This window comes from Macaca mulatta, chromosome 11 (assembly GCF_049350105.2).
Source record: "Macaca mulatta isolate MMU2019108-1 chromosome 11, T2T-MMU8v2.0, whole genome shotgun sequence".
NCBI lineage: Eukaryota > Metazoa > Chordata > Mammalia > Primates > Cercopithecidae > Macaca > Macaca mulatta.
In genome coordinates this window covers 77,715,099-77,736,464 of record NC_133416.1, presented here as the reverse complement: position 1 = coordinate 77,736,464, position 21,366 = coordinate 77,715,099, and the positions used below count along the sequence as shown (strand labels likewise).

At 38.1% G+C, this 21,366-nt stretch overlaps 2 protein-coding genes across 3 annotated transcripts in view; both read left to right on the top strand.

Annotated features, from left to right (window-relative positions):
• PTPRR (protein tyrosine phosphatase receptor type R) overlaps positions 1–12,036 on the top strand; it is a 277,720-nt gene extending 265,684 nt beyond the window's left edge. For both annotated transcript variants that reach the window (XM_001117474.5, XM_077954729.1), the window contains one exon: positions 10,826–12,036. In XM_001117474.5, the coding sequence (XP_001117474.3) occupies positions 10,826–10,919 (94 nt within the window). In that variant the 3' untranslated portion in view covers positions 10,920–12,036. The remainder of the gene's footprint in view (positions 1–10,825) is intronic.
• Positions 12,037–12,698: 662 nt separating this feature from the next.
• PTPRB (protein tyrosine phosphatase receptor type B) overlaps positions 12,699–21,366 on the top strand; it is a 123,987-nt gene continuing 115,319 nt past the window's right edge. The window contains exons 1-2 of the mRNA XM_001117453.5: positions 12,699–12,784; positions 14,058–14,453. Of these exons, the coding sequence (XP_001117453.4) occupies positions 12,730–12,784; positions 14,058–14,453 (451 nt within the window). The 5' untranslated portion in view covers positions 12,699–12,729. The remainder of the gene's footprint in view (positions 12,785–14,057; positions 14,454–21,366) is intronic.

Genomic DNA, 21,366 nt, shown 5'->3' with positions numbered 1-21,366 from the left:
TTGTATTTCTTTGACGTCTTCCCCACTTGGAGATTCACAATAAACATTAATGCATTAAAAAATCTAAAATCTCCCAGTGTAGAAACTCCTTTAATTTTGTTTAAGCATTTTTTCACATTTATTTGACCACAGACGAATTTCCTCAAGAGCCATCTAAATGAGAGGGAAAGAAGTTGTAATAATAAAGGTAAGCTGTTCTTTCAGGAAGCTTTGTGGCGAAGAGAAGACTAGAGATGGGATAGTAATTTAAGCCCGAACCTGGACCACTAAAAAGAGGAAAGGGGCCGGGCACGGTGTCTCAGGCCTGTAATCCCAGCACTTTGGGAGGCTGAGGCAGGCGGATCACTTGAGGTCAGGAGTTCAAGACCAGCCTGGCCAACATGGTGAAACCCCATCTCTACTAAATACAAAAATTAGCCGGGCATGGTGATGCACACCTGTAGTCCCAGCTACTCAGAAGACTGAGGCAGGAGAATCGCTGGAACGCGGGAGGCAGAGTTGTGGTGAGCCGACTTCACACCACTGCACTCCAGCCTGGGCGAGAGAGTGAGACTCTGTCTCCAAAAAACAAACGTGATAGGGAAGGAAGGGTGGAGCCAACTAATTAAAAGCAACTAATTAAGTGTAATAAGAGAGAGAAAAGACAGAGCCAATATATCAGAAGGCTGATATTTGGTATTCGGCAGAATACAAGCTTCACAGGCTTTTTTCTATCCTTTTCTACTCTTTTTAACAACCTCCAGCCACCATCAATGAAGGCTGCACACTGTGCATCTTATTTTTATAGTCTACCCCTCGTCACTTGTAGCTGCCTTCTCTGAGGAGTCCAGGTATGGCTAACAGCAACGAAAAAGACAAGACAGTGATTTGGATACTTGAAAATGGGGCTTCTTTCATGACCGATCAGTCAAGAGCTTGAACACTGGATAGGATTAAAATCTTGATTTTTACCACCACCACCCCCAAAATTACAATGCCTGGTCATTGTAATTTAACATAACAAGAACAAGCAATTTCTACTCAAGTCACAAATCTGCATTTTAGTAATAAATTCCAATGGTCTGGTTCAGAGACAAATGTGTTATGCTGAATGGATGTTTCCAGTATAACAACAATGACAAAACCATTTGGTGGATTCCTCATTCTCTGGCAAGACATTATTTTTATTGGCCTTGGGACAACTTCTATTAATAGATGCTCAGTTCTCATTGCAGATTCATGAGTCTGTGATTCTCCTTTTACTAATACTTTTGAGCATATTTTGAACTAAAATAAGATTTCTTTTTTTTTCCAAGTAGGAGTTCAAATTCAGTGCAAGGCACCCACGAATGTTTTATTTAGAAGGGCATTAATGGATCATCCCCTCGTTTCCACTGCATTCACTTTTAATTAAAAGATGAAGTAGGTGGTATGGCAATTGCAACTGAACACTGTCTGGTAAGACTAGTAAAAGAATGAGATGCCAGACATCTCTGGATCAGATGTCAAGGAGCTTGGTGCCTGGCTCTGCCCCCTAATTTTCTATGTGACCATTTGTCCACTCTAGGCCTCTGTGTCTACCTGGTAAAAGGAGATGTGGGACATAACAGTGATCTCCAGCCTTTCCTGGTATAAAAGCCAGAAATATCTTACTATCAAGAGTAAGATATCTCATGGACCTCCACTTGATTGTTTTATTTTAATGCTTGCAAGTTAATATTCATTCTGTGACTCACAACAAAGCTTAGGTGGATGTCAGGACTCCTTGAACAAGATGCTTTTCCATCCTGGAATTCAGTGATTGCAGAGTGACCAACTGACTTTCTGAGATCCCTCTCAGCTCTTGCTTACTTTGAGTCTCTGAAGCTTTGTTTATGTGGAGAACAATGGGAGAGCAGTAATAGTCATAACATTGGCCAAACATCTCCTAGGAAAAGGGTGGGTTTTTTAAAAAATCTAGCCTCATGAATATATTGCCCAAAGTTTTCATTCTAAAGGAAGAATTCAAAACCAAAAACGGGGAAATCTCCAAGGCCACATGACCAGTTTTGAAGTTTTTATAAAACACTCTGAACTGAACTTTCAGTTTTGCTCAAATTAGATTGACTAAATTCTGGATTTGGGGGGTTCTGCTGTTGTTTTCTGGAGTGGGAGGCCTAAGTGGGTTACACACAAGATGAAGGGAGAGGAAGTTCACATTCTAATCTTGCCTTCAGCAATGACCCCAAACAAGTTGCTATATAAACCAGGAAAAATCGTTTATCTCTGATTATTTTAGTTTAGATTACTTATTAATATCTGAATATGATAAGTACAATAAACTGTCTGTTGGCCAGCATTGTTGCAAAAGGGATATTTTGCTCCATCACATTTTCCTATTAACAGGAGATTACCATACGTCTATAGGTCAACAAGTTTTAAAAAGTATAGTTGAAAAAAAGATCCATAATATTAGTACTAAACTGAACACAGTGTAATCATTTTTTATTACTTAGAAAGCCCTTCCATATAATTCTTAAACCTTCTAATCTCAAATATCACTAAATTGTTCTAACTATACCACCTAGTTAAAAATACCAATTGCTATAAAGCTAAACCAACCAGCTTCACTGCATGTAGCTCTTGCTACAAAAGATTCATTTAGGCTTGTGTATGTCAAGGTTCTACAGTTTGAGATAGTGATTGAAGGTCATTTACACCTTTCTCATGAGAGATGCACTGTCTCAGTTTATTACTATAGATGATGTTTACATTTTAACATCAGACAGTGCTTCACATGCACATAGATATTACAGAAGTATGACTAAGGAGCAATTCATGACCATCAGAAGACATCTAAGCAGGCAGGAAAGGAACATATTCCATTGCAGACTGACCTCAGATAACTTTTTCCTCATCGTTTTCCTTTTAATCCCATTGGCAACTAGACACTGGAAGAATTTTAAAACAGAACCTGGGAAGTTAAACATGTAAAATAATATCTGATTCCAAGTTTTTTTTTTTTTTCCTCTTTTTTTCTTCCTGAGTAACAGGAAATTTTCTGTCTAATCCTTCTTTTTAAGAGTCAAGGATGGAATTTGTAGTTGCCTGTACATCCTTACCTTAGAGGGCTTAAATTGGAATGACATCCAAAGGCCTCACTTGTGGCTTCCCACACAGGATAAAAAGATGCTTCCAATGTGCGTCATATCATTGTTTAAATGTTTTGATTAGTCACTTCAGTTCGATGATTTTCTTTTCTTTTTTAACTACAGCAATCTCAGAAGAATATATATGCCATCAATTTCCAAGGATAATATATGTCCCCAGCATATTTTTTGTTTCCGAAACCTGGTTATAATAATTTCAAAACTAAAGTTTCTGCTTGTTGGTCTAAGGTTTATCAACTGTAACCTTACATTTATCCATAGTTCTCTGCATTCCCAAATACTCACAAAGATTCCTCTAATTAATGAACTTCAAAGATCTTATTTGAAGATCAGGAATTCAACATTTTGGTTTACTTATTTTAAGGACATTTGGAGATAAAGCCCTAGAAATTGGTGTGGATTTACTTGACATTATAGTTCCTGAGATCATAACAAGAGGTCTACTTTGTAAAACATATTATGCCAACTGAATCTTCCAAGTGGTTGTCAGGACATTTTCCTTCTTCCCAGCTTGGAGTTAATTAAGTGTTAACTTGAGTGTTCAGAAGAAAACAGCTAAATTTCAGGGGGAAAAAATGGAACTCAAAATATGTTAGACTCATCAATTGAATTATTTGATGTGTGCTGATTTTTATGACCTACAGATACTTTAGAACACATCTATTTTGGAGAAGGTGTCTGTGTTCAAAATTCCTGGTCAGAATTGGCCAAATTTACGTTGAAGTTCTCCCTCCTTGATATGACATCTGTATAAAGACATGGGAAATCCTCTGTCCAAGGGGCCAGACACACCTTGCAGCTGACCCCGGCTAAGCACAGCAGACAGTAGCCTCACTTGACTCATGCTCAAGCTATCGGAGCTTTACCCAGGAGGCACATTAACGTCCACACCTTTTGTTCTAAATTTACTGTACCAAACTTTACCAAAAGAATTCCAGATTTGAAAATAATAAAAAGCAAAGGAGCATAAGTTTCATTGTTAGCCCAGAAGTGAGTCATCACTGCAGAATTTCTTCTGTCTACTGATTAGACCGGATACGGGCTGGGCGGTATGACAGGAAAGGCTGTTGCTTTCTGTATGTGTGAGTGAATAGTCACAAAAGGTCAAAATTTTAACATGTTAAAAGCCAAATCTCTCTCCTGGGCATCTGGAGGGGTTTTTTTCAAAACGCCCTCCCAGTAGCAAAGGGAAAAAAAGACTACATTTTTTTTCCCTTTCTAACCTGAGTTTACCCCCAGCTGACACAGCTACGTGCTGCTCTGCATGGAGACTGAGACGACACTGATCTTTGTGTTTGGCAGGGCTAATGTGATAGGAGATTATCTGACGTTTATAGGAGGGTAGTATATCTGAATCCTCTCTGGCCTGGCCAAACACAGTGTTCATAGTCTGAGGGCACAAAGAAATCCAAGCCACGTGGTTAACACCACTTTTGCAATAAAGGGAATGGCTTTCTTCCACAGCATGGCATGGAGCATCATTAGGATGAACAAATAACTTATCATCCAAACCAAGGTACTTCCGAGAGTGAAAGGTGACCCAATTGATAATGACACCAGGACAACATCAATGAACCACGACTCTTCCAAACATGGTTACCTTAGGTGTCATATTAACTAAGAAGAAGAAAAATAATACACAGCATTTATTTAGTACTCACTGAAGGGCAGTTACTGTGCCAAGCATTTTGTGAATTCTTTCATTTAAACCTTGCAAAACATGAAGTCTTATTAGGTAAATACCTAAATACCTTATTAGCCAGGCCAGTGGTTTTCAAACTTCTTTGTGAACAGTGGAAAACATTTTGCAGGCAGAATCTTCCACAGAACACCAACACAGAAAACCAATAAAAACACAACTTCCCTGGTCAAAGCTGGGATTGGCATCTGGCCCTAATGACCCGTTCCTCCTCCTCTGCCCTGCCCAGGGTCCTCAGGCACCTTTGTAGAACCCTGGGCTTCTGGGGATTCTGTGAATAGCCTGCAGCCAGATATTGATATGCTCTGATTCATTTAATCCTCACAACCCGATGACGTTTGTCATTTATGTCATTTTACAAGTGAGAAAAGCCAGGTTGGGAAGGACTAAAGGACTTGTCTAAAATCATTTAGCTAAGTAAGTTAAAAAACAAGGATTCAAACCTGAATCTGTCAGACTCCAAGCCTACTATTTTCCACCACATCATCTGCCTCCACTATGCCTGTCTTCTAGGCTGGTCAATATTTAGAAAGATATTTGGATCTTAATGGGCAAACTAATGTCCTCTGCCAGATTTGCTCTTGGTTCTCCAGGGTCTTTGAGGGCCTCCCTCCAGAGCCTCCTAACCAGTCCTTTTTGACCAGATGGTACCAAAGAGTAACAATAACAATAATAATGGTTGACATTTATGGTATTGATATGTGCTTGGCTGTGTGCTAAACATGTTAAATGTAAAGTAGGAACTATTGTTTTTATTGTCGCATCATTTGCAGATGAGAAAACTGAGCACTGCGGAGGTTATGTAGTGGGGTAAAATATCTAGTAAGTGGTGGAGACAGAACTTGTCTTGACAACAGTGTATACTGTCTTTTTCCCTCTTAACACACTCTGGTCCCCCCGGTAATGAACTTGGCACCACTCTCTCAGCTAGCTGGGGTTCCCTTGACATTTTTATTTGACTTTACTCTTTTTTGGTAAACTAACTCCTGCTCAGCAGTAGGGATTGTCACTTAATGTATTCTACCTCCTGGGAAAACAAATGTGTACGGGAAAAGAAATATCTGAGGCACAATAAAATTTTAAAGAGTTTATTTAGTAAGAAGCCAGTCATACATTGGGAAACACCAGACCAAAAGAGCTTTAGTGTTCCTATGACAAAATGCCAGAGGCAAGTATTTATTGGGAAAGTGCAGAAACAAAATAAGAATGTATTTGGTTGGTTTGCAATTACATAAATGCCTTTTTTCAGGTACCGTGTTGGAAAGTCTTTAGTGACATAATAATATGTGAGTTGGGTGCTTATGATTGGCTGGGGTTATGGTTTAGTTCTCACATAAGCATTTATCAGATATGAACCCGAGTTAAGTTTCACTTCTGCTTGCAATTTAAGGTGCATGCATATTGGTGAGCACCTGTAGTCCCAGGTACTTGGGAGGCTAAGGAGATCACTTGACCTGGGAGGTTGAGGCTGCAGTGAGCCATGATCCAGCCAGGATGACACAGTGAGACCCTCCCCTTAAAAGAAAAAGTAAGAAAAAGAGCACCTCTGCTTCTCACCTCCCAGAAGCACTTTGTATTGGGAACTTTGTATCTGTAATATAGATCCAGACCAGCAAATCCATGAAACCTGTGTGACCTAAGGGCTTCCTGGAGTCCAAGTCAGAACTCTCCTGAGGATGAATTACTATAGAGCTGTCTTGAGAGTTCCATAATTAACCTAGCTTTATTCATTTATTCCATAAATATATTTCGTATACAGACACTGTACTAGCTTCTTAGTTGTTTCTTTTTTTACTATGACCAGCCTATCTAAAAAACTGCATTTGCCAGGCATGGTGGCTCATGCCTATAATCCCAGCACTTTGGGAGGCTGAGGTGGAAGGATTTCCTGAGCCTAGGAATCCAAGACCAGCTTGGGCAACATGGCAAAACTCTATCTCTGAAAAAAAAAAAAAAAGGGAAAAATTAACTCAGCTTGGTGGCATGCATCTATTATCCTAGCTACTTGGGAGGCTGAGATGGGAGAATCACCTGAGCCTTGGAGGCCAAGGCTTCAGTGAGCTGTGACTGCATGACTACACTCCAGCCTGGGCAACAAAGCAAGACTCTGAATCAAAAATAAGAAGAAAGAAGACTCTGTTGGCCTTTGTAAGAATGGATTACTTGTTATAGAGCAAATGCTATCCTCCTGCCTCAGCCTCCTGTGTAGTTGGGACCACAGGCATACACCACCATGTCCAGCTAATTTTTCTTTTAATTTGTAGACAGGGTCTAACTATGTTGCCCAGGCTGGTCTCGAGCTTCTGAGCTCAAGTGATCCTCCTACTTTGGGCTCTAGTGTTCCACCCAGCACTCCCAAAGTGCTGGGGTTACAGGCATGAGCCACTGCACCCAGCCAACAGAGTATTCTACATATCAATATATGCAGTAGGACATTTATTTAATATTTTCAAAGATGATTATGATGAGTTCCTGAATTTGAACCAGCCTCCAGTGAATGCATCCTGGAATACCTTTTGCTTTCTTTTAGCCTAGAGTTTATCTGTTTTCACATGACAGGAAAAGAGCATGACCTGGGTAATTCATTTGACAAGTATTTACCTAGGACTGGTAAGTGCTTTTTATTGTTACAAGTAGAAGAAGACTATGCCATTATGCTTGTAGGTCTTTAAAGGACCTACAACCTAGTTTGAAATAATTTTAGAATGGGATTAGATAGTATATAACATGATATCAGCGTACTCATATTAAAGACCCTACTTTGTCTCTTTTTCTATTTTTTTAATGCCTTAGATAAAAAGATGTGAGGGATCCTTGTTAAATATCTGGGAGACACAATGCTGGGAATGAGAAATGGAAGACTAACATTGACTGATAGATAGTGATGCAGTAAACAAGAGCATTGTGCTGAAACTAACAAATTGAAATTAACAAGAATAAATAGAAAGCCTTGCATTTAGTCTCAAAACTTCAGTAGCATAATTACAGGATGGAAGAAAGCTGAAATGTCCACATTCAAAAAAAGTCAGTTGGCTTTTTATTTAATCTACACCATCAGTTAATACCTCAAAATACTATGGAGCACCAGACACCGTGTAGGCACTGGGGGACCTCACCACCTGATGCACCCGCAAACACAAATCTATTGGTCTCTAATGTACAGCTGGAGGAGAAAATAAGCCTACTTCATAGATCTCATCAGGAGGAGACACAACACTCTAAGAAGGTCATATTTGATAAAATAGCCTGTAGAAGAGGGAGACTAGAGTGGTGAGTGACAGATAAACCAGGCTGTTCAGAAATACTGAGCGACCACAGGATGTTTAGTCTAAAGAAGAAAAGATTATAAGACTTTGATGGCTGTTTTCCAGCCTTTGGAGAGCTGTTGTGTGACCACAGTGGAGCCTTAAGACTTCTTTTGGGTTATTTCAGTTGGACCAATGAGGTGAAAGTTAGAAAGGGGCAGCTTCATGTTGATGTCTTAAAAGTTTTCCTGCCAACCTTGGGAAAGCCTGCCTCTAAAATTGCAAAATTTCTAAAAAAGCTATATTTTCAGTGACTAGAGTAGATGATCTCTAAGGATTCCTCTAATGCCAATTTTTTTTTTCATTTTTATTTTCCAAATTAAGTGGGAGGTAAGATAATTTTTCATAATACCTTCCCGAAGCCTTCAGACCTGTAAGAATATTGCCAGCCCACAATTAATGAGTATGTTTCTCCATCTTCACCACCTTCACTGGCTAAAACAACCTTGATTTAGTGAACAGAATGTCATAGTAAATATACTCCAACCATTAAATTACACCACTGACCCACTTAGGGCAAAACAGTTATTAAAATCTAAACTGTGTCTCCATTCATTCACCAGTTGGATATGTAAATACCAGTGCTGACCAGAACATACAAGAAGGGGAAAATCTTGCCTCAAAGTGAGGTAAATGGTGAGAGGAAGTTGACAGACCAGAGCCTAAGAGGTGGAGCACATAGAAGCTTCCACATACTGTCTGGAGCTCAAGGGGGAGTAATGGTGCCCTGAGCTGTGCAAATGCCAGAGGAAGGGAGGCACCTCTCAGCTCCCTGGAGCTACCCTAATATTTACTGTGGTGGTGTCTCCCAAGCTTCACAGTTCAAGCCAGCATCTTCAGAACACCTGCTATGATTTTAGGTGAGCCCAGATGTCATCACACAGTTAAGAAGAGAAACCATTACCACATTCTCAGCTGGCCATTTCTGTTGTTCACTTCTGACCAAGGAATACTTTGCCCAGACGGTTGCCTTCAGTGCAACAAAATGTACAGTTCTAGGGGAGAAAGACCAATCAAATACTTCTGTCAATAAGTTGCTGTCACCAAAAACTGTGAATTTACCTCTTTATTTTTTGCCAAATAACATCATTTTGACATCATGTTAATTTTCCTGGGGAATCACTGTTTAAAACAGGGAAGTTTTACTGACTTTAAAATTGACATAGGTTGACAAATAAACATAGATACAAGCCCAGTTTTTATTATTACCATTAACTAGAAGTCTTGTTACAGTGAGACAAGATATCTTGTTTTTAAGTTGAAGTGCCTAAATAATCAAAGTTATTTTGAATGATACTAACAGCCACTTGGAAAAATCTGGTTAAAACATGTAGTTAAACCAAAAGATAAGATTTGTTGCATGATTGCAGAGTTACAGAGACTTTACAAGACTTCAAATAGTTACCGACAGTGATGCTTTTATACAGTGAGCAGGAATAGTAAGTAACATATTAATGTCTTGTAACTTTGTCAAGCTAAAAAATCATAATTATAGGGCTAGACACCGTGGTTCACGCCTGTGATTCTATCACTTTGGGAGCCCGAGACAAGAGGATCACTTGAGTCCAGGAGACCAGCCTAGGCAACATAGTGAGACCTTGTCTCTACAAGAAAAAACAATCAAAAAATTGTCCAGGTGTGGTGGTGCCTGTAGTCCCATCTACTCCAGAGGCTGAGGTGGGAGACTTGCTTGATCCCATGAAGTCGAGGCTGCACTGAGCTGTGATCATGCCACTGCACAACAGCCTAAGCGATTAAGGAGACCTCGTCTCAAAAACTGAAACAAAAAAAGGATCATAATTATGAAGGGGGAAAATGTGATATAGGTATTATGTATATAAAAACATAAGGAGAAGCGCCATTATTTCTCGTGAAGCCAAGTGCCTTCTATGAATCCATTGACAAGAAGGGTGCTGAGCAGCTAGTGATAATGGTGATAACCGAGAGGAAAATGCCAGAACAGAGCCAATTCCCTTTTTCCAACTCATTTAAGGACTCGCCCACTATTGTGTTTAGATACCCAGTACACCCAAAGGCTAAGGTTGCTTCCATAAAACATATTCAAATAAACCATTCCAAGGTAGACTTATTTTTACTTGTAGAAAGAGCAACATTTTGCAGATGAGTTTGGTTTGGTTTGTCTCCGTCAATCAATTTTAAGCCAAATGTATAAACCATTTTAACACGAGATGAATCATGAGGCAGCTCAGAAGTAATATCAATACACCAGCTACACTGAATCTCTTTAACCTTCACAGCAACCTTACAAAGTACTTACTCTTACTATCCTGCTTTAACAGAGTAGGAAACTAAAGTGCAAGGGGTTTTGAGGAATTTGTCCAAGAACATACGGCTAAGAATTGACAGAGGAGGGATTTGAACTCACCTTGGCTGATGCCAAATCCAAGTACTTGATCATTAGACTTACCACCTCCCCAGTAATGTTACATAAGTAAAATTAATCACATGCCTACTGGGTGCCAGGGACTGTGTTAAGCCCTTTATATACATTAGCATGTTCACTTTGATAGTTGAGACATTTGGACACAGGTTAGAGGAATAACAAAAGAACCACTAGGTCAACTGTTCTATGTGTCTTTGACATAACACCCTAGCTTGGATGTAATCTCCGTGTTACTTGAAATTGCAAGATTTTAGCAAAATGAAGTTATTTTGTGATTTCTTCCTTGCAGAGGTGGAATGGTGCAAACCAGTGAGCAGTATGAATTTGTGCACCATGCTCTGTGCCTGTATGAGAGCAGACTTTCAGCAGAGACTGTTCAGTGAGTCATTGAAGACTTGTCAGACCATCAATCTCTTGATGTGGGTGGTTAGTCAAATTACCCACCCAAGGCTTCTAGAAGGAGCTTCCTGCAATGGAGGGAAGGAGAGGCTTTGAAGACAACGTATGGCATGGATTGTGGAAGACTGGGCAACATATTTAAGATTGCCAGCTCCTTGTGTATATGAATGCATTTGTAAGCATCCCCCAAATTATTTTGAAGGTTTTTTGATGATGGAGGTAAGATAGGTTTCTCACACAGCCTAAGGCAGATTTTGTTTTGTCTGTACGAACTCTATCTGCCACACAGAATGTATGTATGTAATATTCAGTAATAAATGTCATCAGGTGATGACTGGATGAGCTGCTGAAGACATTCGTATTATGTGTTAGATGCTTTAATGTTTGCAAAATCTGTCTTGTGAATGGACTGTCAGCTGTTAAACTGTTCCTGTTTTGAAGTGCTATTACCTTTCTCAGTTACCAGAATCTTGCTGCTAAAGTTGCAAGTGGTTGATAATGGATTTTTAACAAATAAGTCTTTGTTTTTGAAAAACAAAAATCAAAAGCAGTAACTATTTTATATGGAAATGTGTCTTGATAATATTACCTATTAAATGTGTATTTATAGTACCTCCTATCAAACAATTACAGAGCACAATGATTGTCATCGGGTATATATGTATTTACTCTCTATTATTGGTCATAGAGGTGGCTTCTGCTCCAGAACTCTATCCACCGTATTTCTACATCGTGAGTCATTTTACTTTAAAAGGGAAAAACAAATTTGTAGCAACTATGAAGTATCAAAAATTTTAACTATGTGTCACTCTTTTGCTAAGAAGGGATTTTTGAATATGCTATCTGGAATCTACCTGGAATCTCTCTCTCAACAAAATGTATATGCCTTCAGGAATGATATAACCTGTCCCATTTTCGGAGGTTCCTTATAAGGACATTTCCATGTATGTCCTTACATTTCTGAAAGGTTTCAACCTTCAAGAGACAAAAAAAATTCAAATAACTACCCTCAGCAAACACTAGCTGTTCTGCTCAAATATGAATTTTTAATGCAGCAATGTTGACTTTGTTTCATACTGCCAATAAACTCTTAATACTAAACACTGAGTAAAGCATATTCTTTTTTTTTTTTTTTTTTCTAGTTGGAAAGAGGCCATCATCTGTTTGGGGAAGACCAAAGTAGATAATGTGATGGGTTTAATTTTAGTGTCTGCATCTCCCCAGTGAAGATGACGATCTCAAAATGTAATATTGTCATCACTTGGGAGATAGTGATCTAGAAGTGCCATCATTATGTGGTTTTCCTCAATAGACTCGCAGCATATCATTATACAAACAGTACGTGTTTATGTCTTTATGTCACTTGTCATAGACCCTCATGAATTACATGGCTTGTGTTTATTCAGCAGAATCACATCACCTGAAGAGATGTAATGTTTCAGGAACATTCAATTATCTAAGATTACAATTCCTTTCTTTCTTCTTGAGGTTAAGAAGTAGTCACACGCCAAAGGAAAGGTAGGTAAGGTCTTAATGAGATTTACTCTGCTCTTGAAGGCTGGAATATTTTCTACATTAAAAAAAAAAAGAGAGGTAATCATAATCCCTTCTTTCTAAGGAAACAGACAAAAGGACACTGGTGTAAAACTTCCCCAAACAATTCAATAGGAGGAAGTGCTCGTCACTGACTTTTCCCCCCACCATGAAGGCACATTTCCTTCCTAGTCTTTGCTTCTCTTATCTGGGAGAATTTTTTTTTTCCCAAGCGAAGCATGAACAGTTGCTAAGTGGAAAATGGAGGCTGAATTTTACATGGTGATTCTTACCTGCTTGATCTTCAGGAACTCAGGTGAGTGAGTCTGCCTCAGTTTCCTGAGGCATTTCTTCCAGATCTAGCCAAGGAGTCTCTGGTCTTTGAAAAGTGTCTAAAATGAGGTGGAAGGGGCCAGGTCTCCATGGCAGTTTAGCCAAAGACGATGAAAAGCGGGAATAAAAGGAGCCAGCTATGCCCACACTGTTGAGATTTCTCTCCAAAAGAAAATAAATGCTCTCCTCTCATCCTCCAATGCTTGAGGCAGCCCCTGAAATGATACATTTAGAGCAGAGCATAAAGAACCCCGAGGAAAAGTTTGTGTTATGTAACAGTCTGTGGCTTTCCCCAAGCCTTTTTCCAACCCGGTTATAGTTTTATTTTCTTTTGTGTTAAAGAAAGAAAATGGAAGAAATATGATTAAAGTGGGTGACGAAATGTAGTGTGTTTTATTTGGAAGTTGTCATTTGGCAATGCTGAACATTTTCATGAACGAGCTGGGCAATTTAAGTAAAACCTCATTGAAAATTGTTTCTGAGCCACAATATCTTGCATTTTAATACTGATGTTTAGCAATTGGATGTTTAATTTTCTTACATTGGAAAATGATGATTTTTAAAAGATCTATTAGTATTTGAGAGAAAACTGTAGATATTGTCATAAAATAGAGAAATGTTCCTCTCCATGACTAAAGGAAATTTAGTTTGTGATAATCAATACTTTCATGGGCTGCAATTAGCTAGGAGGTTATGCTTGGAGGAGTGGGAACATTTGTTTTATTTTTTGATAAATGTATGCAATTTTTTAAAATTGTTATTCAAACTATGAAATTTATACAAATACTGCAATGTGAATTTAAAGACTGGAAAAGGGGGTACCTTTTTAAGGTAGGGGAGGAAGGTTATATCGAATATGTCAAATGTTTAAAAAGGGAGCTGAGCGTTTCATAACTTCAGAATATCTAACTAATTGGGCTAAAATATATTGTATACTTTGGATGATTTTGTTTCTTTCCAAGCTTCCTTTCGTTTTCCAATAAGAGGTGTGTTTTTGTCCCCTAAAGCATGTGAAAATTTAAAAAAAAAAAAAAAAAAGATGGGGCGTTAAGTGTGACATGTTGACATTTTACATCGTCAGCTTTGGAATTTTAAATCACGTGTTAAATATGAGAATATTCACTTAAAATGATAGCAATAACAAAATATAAGTAAAACTAGTGATTTTATTCAGCTCATTTGTGGGTGGGTTCTTCCGTTTTCTAATGGGCCTCATAATTTGCTACCTAGTGCTTTATGAGCTTTTCATCTTCCAGAAGGGTTTCAGATTGTCCATGTCCAGAAACAACAGTGTCTTTTCAAAAATGAGAAAGTGGTCGTGGGCTCATGCAATAGGACCATCCAGAACCAGCAGTGGACATGGACTGAGGATGAAAAGCTCCTTCATGTTAAATCTGCACTATGCTTGGCCATCTCCAACTCCTCTCGTGGCCCCTCCCGCTCAGCCATCTTGGACCGGTGTTCCCAGGCACCCCGATGGACCTGCTATGATCAGGAAGGCTTCCTTGAGGTGGAAAATACGTCTCTCTTTCTCCAGAAACAAGGCTCCAGAGTAGTGGTCAAGAAGGCCAGGAAATACCTCCATAGCTGGATGAAAATAGACGTCAACAAGGAGGGAAAACTGGTCAATGAAAGCCTCTGTTTAAAGAAAGGTGAGCTATTCCTTTCAGAACGAATCCTGAAAGTCTTTCTACTAAATATCTTGGGTTTTTTTGTTTTGTTTTGTTTTGTTTTTCTACATTTAAGGGAAGTCCACATGCCCCAACATATTTCCTATGGAAGATTCATAAGCTAATGGAGGTAGATGGTGAAGTGCCCAATGATGGAAGACTTCATTACCCTCATTAAAATAAGCCCAACTTTTTCTATTGCTTGTTCTTCCTTCCCTTCTTGTCTTGCTGCTTTTATTAATTCCACAAATATTTCATGAGCCTCTCTTCTCTGCCAGATAATATGGTTAAGCACTGTTAGATGTAGGAATATGGATCTAGGCATATACACAGCATATATATGTAATGACTAAAGTCAGTAATCAGGAAATTATTAGATTTAATTGACAGACACTTCTATTTGCTGATTATAAGAAATTATTAGAACATCAGAATGGTGCTTGATAAGACTGGAAGATAGACGTGTTTTTGCAAATCTCTTGTATTGATGTTTAGGGGTAGATATCTGTTGGTGGTAACATGCTTTTGAAATGTTAAGAATCAATGGGAAGCCATAGATTTTTCTAATTTATTGACCATTAATGGATATAACCCAGATAATGGACACAGGTAAAAACATGCTATATACATGCGTGAGCTCCTGGTGCAGGACACAGTTCAGTCCTAAGCTAGGAATTTTTCTTGTGGAATATATAGGCAGTTTAATCTTCTCTTGAAGTTAATCATGTTATTGTGTATTTACTCCTCTGTTAGAGGTTTGCTTTAGGAAGTCATGAAAGATAAAACTGATTAATCACAATATATTAGGCAACAATGGACCTTACAAAGTATGGGAAAAGTTATCAAGAAATGAAGCGCCTCACCAAGAAGACAAATTTGTCAGGGTTAAGTAATTTGTCCCAGATCTATGATTAGAGCCTAAGATTTTTAACTCTTTGTTCAGTGTACATTTCACTATACCAGAGATTCTCAAATGCTTGACCGCAGACTTGCCCCATGGCTTGCATAAGAATCACGTGGGGTAGAAAAGGGAGGGCTTACTAAAAATACACATTCCTGTAGCTAATACATGCTGGGCTTAATTCCTAGGTGATGGGTTGATAGGTGCAACAAAGCACCACGGCACACATTTACCTATGTAACAAACCTGCACACCCTGCACATGTACCCCAGAACTAAAAATACAGATAAAAAAAATCCATTCCCAGGATTCTTTCCCACCATTTTTTCCTCTACAACCACCTCCAAGATTCTGTTTCAGGAAATCTGGATTTGTGCATAATACTTGATATTTATTAATCACCAGAAAATTTTGATCCATAATCAAATATGGAGATCAGCATCCACTGTATTGTTAAGTCTTTTCATTAGGTATTGATTTTTGAGGCTTATATTAGTTTTTCCACCATGGTAACTTTGAACAATTTTTTCTCATTCATTCTGTAAGTTAAAACAAGCATTTAACTAGATACCAGTTGAACGTGTTACGCTTTTCTACAATAAGCTGTATGCTTTGTTACAATAAAGATTGAGAGTTATAGTTTCTATTCTTATATCATTTCTGCTTATGAGAATAAGATAAAAAAACCAATTAGAAAATTCAACTTTATCAGAAAATATTCAGCATATAGCACCAATTTGTACAATACCTTTCCTGTGGTTCATCTATCAAGGCCTCTCCTAAATAATATAGAAACATTATAACTATTCCATTTGTAATATCCAGTGTAATGGAACATTACAAATATTCCATTTGGAATATAACCATTCCATTTGTAATCTTCACAAGAAGTGAGATTCATCCCCAAAGCACAATCAAACCTTATCTAACATAAGATTACTTAGTTGGAACTTTTAAAAAAAGTAGATATGGACTCAGTGGTGAGTTATTCAAGATAAAAGATAATTCACAGAAAAACTACCTCCTATGACCCTCATACAAATGTCTAGTAATGGACTTCAAAAATAAGGTACCTAGAATAAGCCATTTGCAATTAATCACTGAACAATGCTATATTCAAAAAAATGCCTGATAATATGTGTTGGGGAAAGAAATGAATTTCTAGAAAAAGCAGAAGTTAAAATTTGCACAATTGTGGTACAAAAACACCTCTGTATTTGTGTATACATAAGTATAACACATACTTTTGCTTTAACACAATTATAAGCTAACAGATACATTTTTCTGCTCCATCTTAAATGCCATTATGGGGTTTTTTTGTTTTTTTGTTTTTGTTTTTAGAAACAAAGTCTTGCTCTGTTGTCCAGGCAGGAGAGCCATGATGTGAACATAGCTCACTGTAACCTCCAACTCTTGGGCTCAAGTGATCCTCCCACCTCAGCCTCCCAAAGTACTAGGATTACAGGCGTGAATCACCATGCCCAGCCCTGATAAAAGATTAAGAATGATACTTGTAGACCTATATCATGAGAGCTCACTGACTTGCTAGAGTAGCTACTGTGAAACATTAACCGAAATGCATTCATATGTTTGCAATGAATGATTCCAAATCATTGTTTAAGTTGATAACTAAGTATTATAATCTAAAGCAGCACAAATACATGTGTTGTTCATCCATGGGATGTGAATTTTTTTGTGTGTTCTTCAGTAAAAGAAAGCAGACCTATGAAGGTAAAAATCTAAACAACATGTTTCATATTTGTTTCATAAAAGACACATTAATGATTGTATTCAAGTTTCCAGGTAATATTTATTTAACACCTACTATGTGCCAGAGCTTGTGCTAGTACTAAGGTACCCTCCACTAGGTATTTTTAACCCAAGCTGCATATTAGACTCACATGGCAGCTTTTAACTAATACTGGAGTACAAAACCTCTAAGCTGACTAAATCAGGTATTGTATTTTTAAAGTACTTTCTAGGTGATTCTGATGTGCAGCCAAGGTTGAAAATCATTAAATACGTCTTATTCCTTAGAGTAATGGGGAAATCAGATAAGTAAATAAATATATAATTGCAACAGAATATAGAGAGAAGAAAGTACTTTCCTTTCCAATATATGTCCTTGCCAGTATGTCACATTAAGCACTCATTCTTTTTTTAAAAAAATTATACTTTAAGTTCTAGCATACATGTGCACAACGTGCAGGTTTGTTACATAGGTATACGTGTGTCATGTTGGTTGGCTGCACCCATCAAGTCGTCATTTACACTAGGCATTTCTCTCAGTGCTATCCCTCCCCGAGTCCCCCTCCCTCAACAGGCCCCGGTGTGTGACGTTCCCTGCCCTGTGTCCAAGTGTTCTCGTTGTTCAATTCCCACCTATAAGTGGTACATGTGATGTTTGGTTTTCTGTTCTTGCGATAGTTTGCTGAGAATGATGGTTTCTAGCTTCATCCATGTCCCTGCAAAGGACATGAACTCATCATTTTTTATGGCTGCATAGTATTCCATGGTGTATATGTGCCACATTTTCTTAATCCAGTCTATCATTGATGGACATTTGGATTGGTTCCAAGTCTTTGCTATTGTGAATAGTGCCACAATAAACACATGTGCATGTGTGTTTATAGTAGCATGATTTATAATCCTTTGGGTATATACCCAGTGATGGGATGGATGGTTCAAATGGTATTTCTAGTTCTAGATCCTTGAGGAATCGCCAGACTGTCTTCCACAATGGTTGAACTAATTTACACTACCATCAACAGTGTAAAAGCATTCCTATTTCTCCACATCCTCTCCGGCATCTGTTGTTTCCTGACTTTTTAATGATTGCCATTCTAACTGGCACGAGATGGTATCTAATTGTGGTTTTGATTGGCATTTCTCTGATGACCAGTGATGATGAGCATTTTTTCATGTGTCTGTTGGCTGCATAAATGTCTTCTTTTGAGAAGTGTCTGTTCATATCCTTTGCCCACTTTTTGATGCAGTTGTTTGTTTTTTTCTTGTAAATTTGTTTAAGTTCTTTGTGGATTCTGGATATTACCCCTTTGTCAGATGGGTAGATTGAAAAATTTTCTCCCATTCTGTAGGTTGCCTGTTCACTCTGATGGTAGTTTCTTCTGCTCTGCAGAAGCTCTTTAGTTTAATTAGATGCCATTTGTCTATTTTGACCTTCGTTGCCATTGCTTTTGGTGTTTTAGTCATGAAGTCTTTGTCCATGCCTATGTCCTGAATGGTATTGCCTAGGTTTTGTTCTAGGGTTTTTATGGTTTTAGGTCTAACATTTAAGTCTTTAATCCATCTTGAATCAATTTTTGTATAAGGTGTAAGGAAGGGATCCAGTTTCAGCTTTCTACATATGGCTAGCCAGTTTTTCCCAGCACCTTTTATTAAATAGGGAATCCTCTCCCCATTTCTTGTTTTTGTCAGGTTTGTCAAATTTCAGATGGTTGTAGATGTGTGGTGTTATTTCTGAGGCCTCTGTTCTGTTCCATTGGTCTATATCTCTGTTTTGGTACCAGTACCACGCTGTTTTGGTTACTGTAGTCTTGTCATATAGTGTGAAGTCAGGTAACGTGATGCCTCCAGCTTTGTTCTTTTGACTTAGGATTGTCTTGGCAATGCGGGCTCTTTTTTGGTTCCATATGAACTTTAAAGTAATTTTTTCCAATTCTGTGAAGAAAGTCATTGGTAGCTTGATGGGTATGGCATTGAATCTATAAATTACCTTGGGCAGTATGGCCATTTTCACAATATCGATTCTTCCTATCCATGATCATGGAATGTTCTTCCATTTGTTTGTATCTTCTTCTATTTCATTGAGCAGTGGTTTGTAGTTCTCCTTGAAGAGGTCCTTTACATCCCTTGTAAGTTGGATTCCTAGGTATTTTATTCTCTTTGAAGCAATTCTGAATGAGAGTTCACTCATGATTTGGCTCTCTGTTTGTTATTGGTATATAGGAATGCTTGTGATTTTTGCACATTGATTTTGTATCCTGAGACTTTGCTGAAATTGCTTAATAGCTTAAGGAGATCCAAAATCTCAGCCCAAAGCTGAGACTATGGGGTTTTCTAAATATACAATCATGTAATCTGCAAACAGGGACAATTTGACTTCCTTTTTTCCTAATTGAATACCCTTTATTTCTTTCTCTTGCCTAATTGCCCTGACCAGAACTCCCAACACTATGTTGAATAGGAGTGGTGAGAGAGGGCATCCTTGTCTTATGCTGGTTTTCAAAGGGAATACTTCCATTCAGTATGATATTGGCTGTGGGTTTGTCATAAATAGCTCTTATTATTTTGAGATATGTTCCATCAATACCTAGTTTATCGAAAGTTTTTAGCATGAAGGGCTGTTGAATTTTGTCAAAGGCCTTTTCTGCATCTATTGAGATAATCATGTGGTTTTTGTCATTGGTTCTGTTTATATGCTGGATTACGTTTATTGATTTGCATATGTTGAACCAGCCTTGCATCCCAGGGATGAAGAGGACTTGGTCATGGTGGATAAGCTTTTTGATATGCTGCTCGATTTGGTTTGCCAGTATTTTATTGAGGATTTTTGCCTCGATGTTCATCAGGGATGTTGGTCTAAAATTCTCTTTTTTTGTTGTGTTTCTGCCAGGCTTTGGTATCAGAATGATGCTGGCCTCATAAAATGAATTAGGGAGGATTCCCTCTTTTTCTATTGATTAAAATAGTTTCAGAAGGAATGGTACAAGCTCCTCCTTGTCCCTCTGGTAGAATTCAGCTGTGAATCCGTCTGGTCCTGGACTGTTTTTGATTGGTAGGCAATTAATTATTGCCTCAATTTCAGAACCTGTTATTGGTCTATTCAGAGATTCCACTTTTTCCTGGTTTAGTCTTGGACACATTATGCATCCAGAAATGTATCCATTTCTTCTAGATTTTCTGTTTTATTTGCATAGAGGTGTTTATAGTATTCTCTGATGGTAGTTTGTATTTCTGTGGGGTCAGTGGTGATATCCCCTTTATCACTTTTTATTGTGTCTATTTTATTCTTCTCTCTTTTCTTCATCATTAGTGTTGCTAGCGGTCTATCTATTTTGTTGATCTTTTCAGAAAAACAGCTCCTGGATTCATTGATTTTTTGAAGGGTTTTTTGTGTCTCTATCTCCTTCAGTTCTGCTCTAATCTTAGTTATTTCTTGCCTTCTGCTTTTGAATTTGTTTGCTGTTGTTTCTCTAGTTCTTTTAATTGTGATGTTAGGTTGTCAATTTTAGATCTTTCCTGCTTTCTCTTGTGGGCATTTAGTGCTATACATTTCCCTCTACACGCTGCTTTAAATGTGTCCGAGAGATTCTGTACATTGTGTCTTTGTTCTCATTGGTTTCAAAGAACATCTTTATTTCTACCTTCATTTTGTTATTTACCCAGTAGTCATTCAGGAGCAGGTTGTTTAGTTTCCATGTAGCTGTGCGGTTTTGAGTGAGTTTCTTAATCCCAAGTCTTAATTTGGTTGCACTATGGTCTGAGAGACAGTTTGTTGTGATTTCTGTTCTTTACATTTGCTGAGGGCTAAGCATTCATTCTTAAAAAAAATGTTTCAAGTGTAATTTTAAAGTTGCATATTTTTAAACAGTCTTTTGGGAGCACACAAGAGTTTATCATATTAATAGTTTAGCTATCACCATTATTACTAACTACTCCTTCTTCCTAATTGTATTAATAAATGTTTCAACTTTGTGCAAAGTGTTTAATATCAGAACAGTAAACGGAAAAGGAATAATAAAGCTTTCAGGATTACTTTCAGGAATGCCGTGAATAGTTAGTGTATGGCATCATAAATTATTGCTTTTGTCTTCTGTGCAATCCAAGTATAATTTTTAAACTCACCAAGCAATCAAATGTTACAGTTGACCAGGCACAGTGGCCCATGCCTGTAACCCCAGCACTCTGGGAGGCCGAGGTGGGAGGATTGCTTGATGCCAGGAGTTCAAGACCAACCTGGGCAACACAGCG